Below are 6,382 nucleotides of genomic sequence, written 5' to 3'. Positions count from 1 at the left end.
AGCTCAGTAGACTATTAATTTCTGTTTATGAACAGATACTGTTGCAGAGGCAGCAATAACAGGAAAGAACTAGATTCACTAGTGCTACACTTCACTAAAATCTGGAAGATGAAACTCGTCATCTTGTACTTTCTACAGTCAAGGAATAAAATCCACGAGTGACTTACAGTTGATGACAGTGACACTAGTAAAATACTCATGGATTTCCTCAAAGTACTTTTTTGTCTTCCAGTACACGGAGTTTGCGCTAATTCTTTATTGAATTGCTAAAACAGGATTGCATCCTACTAAAATGAACTGTAAGGCAGATGGAACTAAATGAAATTATTGCTGCAAAAGCTAAAAGCCATATAAGAAGACATTCCTTCAAATTCTGCCCTTGCTTACACTCATGCAACCCCACTGTAGTATGTGGAGTTGCATGAGAGTAAGTTTTTAAAAAGAAATGACAAAAACATGCAATTTCATTTCAATGTATAACAAGTAAATTAACAAACATTTTGCCAAAACTACGAGTGATTTTTACTGACTTCCAGAGAAAGAAAGTTTATTCCTTTATTCCTTTTTTTTTTTGGGGGGGGGGGGCCTACAGTTCTGAAAATGCATTTTAAACAGAAAGTCTCCACTTTATCACGTAAGGACAACTTACAGCTTCTGTTGCTGCATCTCCCAAAGGGAAGAGGAAGGTACTGACTTTCACTGAGGGACTTAATTTTCAGTCTGCCCTGAGGAGATACCCCTGCACTGCCAGAAGTCCAACTGGGTCTCAGGGTAAGAGTGTGAAAGTGGCCTCCTCACTGGAATGGAGAACTGAGATGAATAGGCCTTTGAATGAGGCTTTTCTATACTTCAGGACTTGCTGCTAAGGATGGGCAAACTCCCCCAGCGGAGTTCGAGGTCTGCCAGCAGAAGCATTCCTTTGTGGAGCTTGAACATGTCCCTCAAGAGAGTAAGGGAAGGTGCAGCCTTTCCTCAGCTGGGGACATGTGTGTGGGCATGAGGACAGAGCAGAGAAAGTCTCTGAATGCCCAGATGTATGCAGGGGTGTAAGAGATGAGTTGGTTGTTAAGCGTCTTTCAATGCTCTGCTCCCTGTCATCTCTTCTCCTATCAAAAGGCTACAGAAGACAAGGCAGGAGACCAGAGGAGTACAAGTGAGGGACAAGCGAGGACAGGATGAGCCACAGGTCCCCCCCGCCAAAGCAGTGATGTTAATGAGCAAGTGCAATACGTAGCACAGGGCAGAACAAATTATGGCCCTGATCCTGCCTCTGACCCCAAAGGGTGGACTCCCACGCTGGGATCTCTGTAGGCTTATTCATGACTTCACAAGTAGTAGAGGAAAGTCACACTCAGTTAAAACTGAAATGTGCTTTCTTACAGTTATTCCCGCTTGGGCCAGATACTGTAGCCCCAACTTGGGCAAAAGTCCACTTAGAAATAATGAATGTAATTACCCTATAAGAATCTTAGTGGAAAATATTGATAGAACTAATTATACAGAGATGCAGTGCTAACTCTTTTCCCAATATTTAAAATATAAATATTAGTGCTTTTGCCTTGGGATGTTGTGAATATTAGTTATTGTTGTTACAGTCTCAACAAATTTATATGTTTGGCAACTATCACATCAGCTTAAAGAAAAAGTTTCCCATGCTGATTTTATTATCATTGATCGATTCTGTATGGAAAAGTGCTAAGATATATAGAATTGGGCTTTTGAATGCTTCTGTAAGAATAGACTGCTGGGCAATGGCCCTTTAAACATAAAAAAAGTTGAGTTTTTTTTCATATAAGGGAGTTTAGGATTTGCAAACTGAGGCTGAGAAACTCACCTTTTTAATATCATGGAAATTTGATATCCTTGGAAACAGATAGTCATGGTGCTTGGATATCTTTTAAGAAATTCTTTCTAAACTGTCTAAATGAAAATCCCATTATCTTTCATTAAGGATCATATGAAACAACAGAATAAACTCATGGCATGAACAAGTGTAGTCTTGTATTTGAAATCTTTAAATGCAAACCCAATCTTTTCCATATTATTTCTAATTGATTTTCCAAATATAGAACAAGGAGCCTACAATCTATATGGTGGGCTGTAGAAGTCCTACAGAGCTATGAGCTATATGAACTTCAGTGGGAGGCTTACAAAGCCCTCTGTGAGTGTCCGAAGCAAGAACAGCTAAATGTGGCTTGTTTACCATGATATTTGTTAATGTTTCTGAACACTCCAGCACATCCTAGCAAATATAGATAAACACTAGATAAACAAAAGGCTTGGTTGCTTTCTTACATCTCTGCAAAAGGAGTCAAGAGGCTTTGCAAAAATATAAAACTGTCCCGAGGAGACCCTCAGGTGAAGCTGTAATGTAGAGATTTCTCTTACAGGTACTTAAGGAAGTTTTTCTGAAATGAAGTGGGACCTCAGTACTCTATACATAGGCCTCACTGTTAGACAAAAGTCTATGTATGTAATTTATTTTGTCCCAGACTGAGGAACACCCCACACCTTCTAATCTCTAAGGCTCTCCTTAATAAATGGGGAATGCAAATTATTTGTCACAGTTGCAGATGTGCATCATGCTGCTTCCCCACATTTGATGCCAAAATACCACACAGAAGGGGTTAAACTGACATACAGTATCAGTGAAACACTGCCCAGCTTTTACAGGAGGAGACAAGGACAGCTCTGCTTGCTCCTGGCATTGCCTGGTGCCACCTCTTCTACCTGAAGCTTTCAATGATGCAGGTACCTGCGCCACTGCACATAGATACTGCGCAGGCACTCCACCACCACTTGCAAGCCTTCACACTTACACCTACATCTGACCAGAGCGTAAGGAGAAAACAGCGCACCTCAAAGCGCAGAGACAGCAAGAGAAGAAGGGATATAACCCTGCTGGGGCTGTCCAGTGTGGGAAAAAAACTTGAATTTCTTGCATTGCTGTGGGAATTCATGAGGCCAGCAATTAGAGAATCTAGCTACATAGGAGCTTTATGCTTCTGATTCACAAGCAGATGAAGCCTGCTCACAAGTCCTACTGCAGAAAACAAAGGCATTTGCTTGAGGCAAAGGGGACTCCAGTAACTAAATGGCATTTTATTAAAAAGATACTTTGCTTGAAAATGAGTCCTACAGCTGCTACTACCCTTCAGTTCTCTGCTATAACAGCACCAATTTGTTATTACACAAGCCCAAACCTCACATCTATTGCAACTAGTATTTGCAGCTGCCGTCCATCACCCCAGCCCCCAAAAAGCAGTGACCACAGAGCACAGGACCCAGAGCTCGTGTCAGGGAGACCCAAAGGCAGCTTGTACTCCCCAGTGGGTTTGCAACAGCAAAGGAAGCTGATCAGCTCCCAGGCTGCGTGCAAGCACCCTGCCAGGCTCAACCTGCACAGGAAACTAGCTCCCCCCAAGGAAAATAAATCCACCAGTCCTCTGAGAGCTGCCTGCTAAGGGCTTCAACCAGTGGAGGAAAGCACGAGGAGTGTGTGCAGGCAAGAGGCAACTCTTCCTTCTCCAAAGGTGCTATTTCCATACATTTCAGCTGTGCTTTTGCAAGTTGAGCTCCATAAAGCTGAAACAACGCTCTCACAACTGTCAGCATAGAGTCTTTTTAATATTTTACATAAAAAACTGCATACACAGTTCATAGTTTTATGTAAACATCATATACATCTCATTGTTTTTGCCATGTCAGTTTATTAAAAACAGAAACAGTCTCAGTACCACTGTTGGGGGGAAAAAGGGGAGAAAAGTAAACAAACAAATGGATACATTTGTTCTCTGAACCAGAGAGACACAAGATTATTTTCACCCAGGTTTGCTACCCTGTGAAAATAAGTTTTAAATAAACCTAAATACTTTTAACTGCCCTTTAATACTAAAGTTTGATGTACTCAATGCACAAGAACCAGTGCTTTCACCCATTTTTTTCCCTCAAGGCAAAGAGATACAGTGGTTTTATTTCCTTATGTCAAAAAAGTCCCAAACAAAAAAAAAAATAAAATTACGATTTAAAAAAAGCCCCACATGAGGTTACTATGTAGAGTATTCACAATGCTACAGTGTTGTATGTGGATGACAAGTGCATTGAGCGTTTAATTTAGAAAAAAAATAAAACCCAAGTTGTGCAAAGTAGTTTCTTTCGAAAATAAACTCTTAAATAAACCCAAATCAATATATATGCAGGAGACATTAAATGAAGGAGCAGGCACCAAGATCATAATATATGGCAATATAACCCCCTCCCCCCTGCTCATCCTGCCTAGTCCCCCAGGAGGATGATGTCCAGCAAGGAGGACGAAGCAGTCCAGCTTCCCACTTTCCAGCCTGAAGACTTCTGCAGCTGGAGTCAGTTCAAGGCTCACATTATCAGCAGGCATCAGGCCCTCTGGGCGAGCTCCTCCGCACAAGGCAAGTCCCAGCTGGGCACCCCCTCCCCACCTCACTTTAAGTAAGCACCCCTTGCCCTACCCCGGTTTGCACAACACAGAAAAGGTAAGATATATACACACGCATGGCAGGGGACAGCCCTCCCCTCCCAGGCCCAGCTGCAGGGCACGATGCTCTGCAGCAGGCCAAGGCTCAGGCCACAACATCTGCTGGGGAGGTGACATGCTGCCCCTTCCCCAGCCCACCCGCCCGGGTGCTGGGGGAGGTGGACGCATGCACGCGGGAGTCCCTTGGAGCGCCTCAGCCTCATGACCCTCCTCCAGCAGGAGGGAGGAGGCCATGCAGAAGCCACAGGTGGTGGGCCAAAGGGAAGAGCTGGGCACATGGTTTGCTCAGTCCGGGCTCAGCAGCTTTCGGTTGGCAAGAGTCAGCGGTTAACGCACAGGGAGCAGTGCTGGGAAGAAGCTTCTCCCCACCTTTACCCCCCACCCACCACCCCCCGAGACTCTGGTCATGCAACCCTCCCACCCGCTGCCCCTGCGGCCAACCTGGCAAACCCCTTCCTGGCTGAGGGAGCACTCTCCCTCCCTTCGCCCCCAGCCTGCTTCATCACCAGCCTCCCCGCAGAGGGGGCTGCCGTGTGTGCGCATGGCCCAGCACCTCTCGCTTGCCGACAGGCAACCTGGGGGCTGCACGCCAGCTGCACCCTATAGGACTTTGCAGCAGTTGATGCAGCCGTTCTGGGTGCCATAGCGCTTCTGCAAGGCCGCCCGGGTGGCAGTCTCGAAAACCTCCCGGACACCCTCCTTGGTCTTGGCTGAGCACTCCAGATAGTCGTAGGCCTGGATGCGAATGGCCATGGCGCGGCCATCCTCGGTGCGCACCGGCTCCTGCTTCATGCGGGCCAGCTCGTTGCGCACGTGCTCGTCGTTGCGCAGGTCTTTCTTGTTGGCCACCAGGATGATGGGCACATTGGGGCAGAAGTGCTTGACTTCAGGCACCCATTTCTCTGGGATGTTCTCCAGAGAGTCCGGGCTGTCCACAGAGAAGCACATGAGGATCACATCAGTGTCAGGGTAGGACAGGGGGCGCAGGCGGTCATAGTCCTCCTGGCCAGCCGTGTCCCAGAGGGCCAGCTCCACCTGCTTGCCGTCCACCTCGATGTCGGCCACGTAGTTCTCGAAGACAGTGGGCACGTACACCTCGGGGAACTCGTCCTTGCTGAAGACGATGAGGAGGCAGGTCTTGCCGCAGGCGCCGTCCCCCACCACCACCAGCTTCTTGCGGATGGCGGCCATGGCCAGGCTCGCCAAGCTGGCCTTGCTGTGCAGCAGGACGATGGCAGCGCCCTCCTCCCCTCGGCCGCCGCCTCCGCCTTCCTCCGCCTTGTCGCCGGGCACCGTGGCGAGCCGAGGCCCGCGCGGGCAGGTGGCGCGGCGCGCCCCGCTCTCCCCGCCGCCGCGGCCCCGCAGCGAGCTCGACTCCGGCCTCTGGCCCCCGCCCCGGGGCAACCGCGTCGGCCCCCGCTGCCTGCACGGCGGGGCGCGCCCCGGCTGCGGCTAGCGGCGCCGGCCCCGCGCGGCCCGGCTCGGTTTGCCCCTTGGCAGCGGAGCGCCGCTGTCGCTGTCGCCGCGCAGCTCCGTACCGCTCCTCGCCGCCGCCACTGCCGCAAGCTGCGCCCAGCGCCGCTATTTAAAGGCGCCGGCGACTTTCTTAATATAGCCGGCCAATGGGAGCGAAGTGAGTGAGGTCATCCCCGGCGGGGAGCGCCGCGATTGGCGGCGCGCGGCGGGCGGGGCCAGGCGGGCGCGCGCGGCGGCGGCGGGCGCGGGCGGGGGCGCGAGGGGAGGGGGAGGGGGCTGCGTGGGGCCATGTTGTGGGGCGGCGGCGGTTCCTGAGGGGACCGGGCCGGGGCGGAGGGGGGGGGTGGCTGGGCCAGGCCGTGAGGGAACTGGGCCGGGGCGGCGGCGCCGGGCCGT

The 6,382-nt window shown here is 50.0% G+C and overlaps 1 protein-coding gene across 1 annotated transcript; it reads right to left on the bottom strand.

Moving 5' to 3' along the window:
* Positions 1-3,597: 3,597 nt before the first annotated feature.
* On the bottom strand, positions 3,598-6,056 carry LOC134138966 (rho-related GTP-binding protein RhoB). Its single transcript, XM_062573177.1, has one exon. It carries the CDS (start codon positions 5,699-5,701, stop codon positions 5,111-5,113), a length of 591 nt encoding a protein of 196 aa, XP_062429161.1. The 5' UTR covers positions 5,702-6,056; the 3' UTR covers positions 3,598-5,110.
* Between the last annotated feature and the right edge of the window lie 326 nt (positions 6,057-6,382).

The sequence above is a fragment of the Rhea pennata genome, chromosome 3, assembly GCF_028389875.1.
Source record: "Rhea pennata isolate bPtePen1 chromosome 3, bPtePen1.pri, whole genome shotgun sequence".
Lineage (NCBI taxonomy): Eukaryota > Metazoa > Chordata > Aves > Rheiformes > Rheidae > Rhea > Rhea pennata.
Note: the sequence above shows the minus strand (reverse complement) of the source record. Positions and strands in the feature narration are given on the sequence as shown.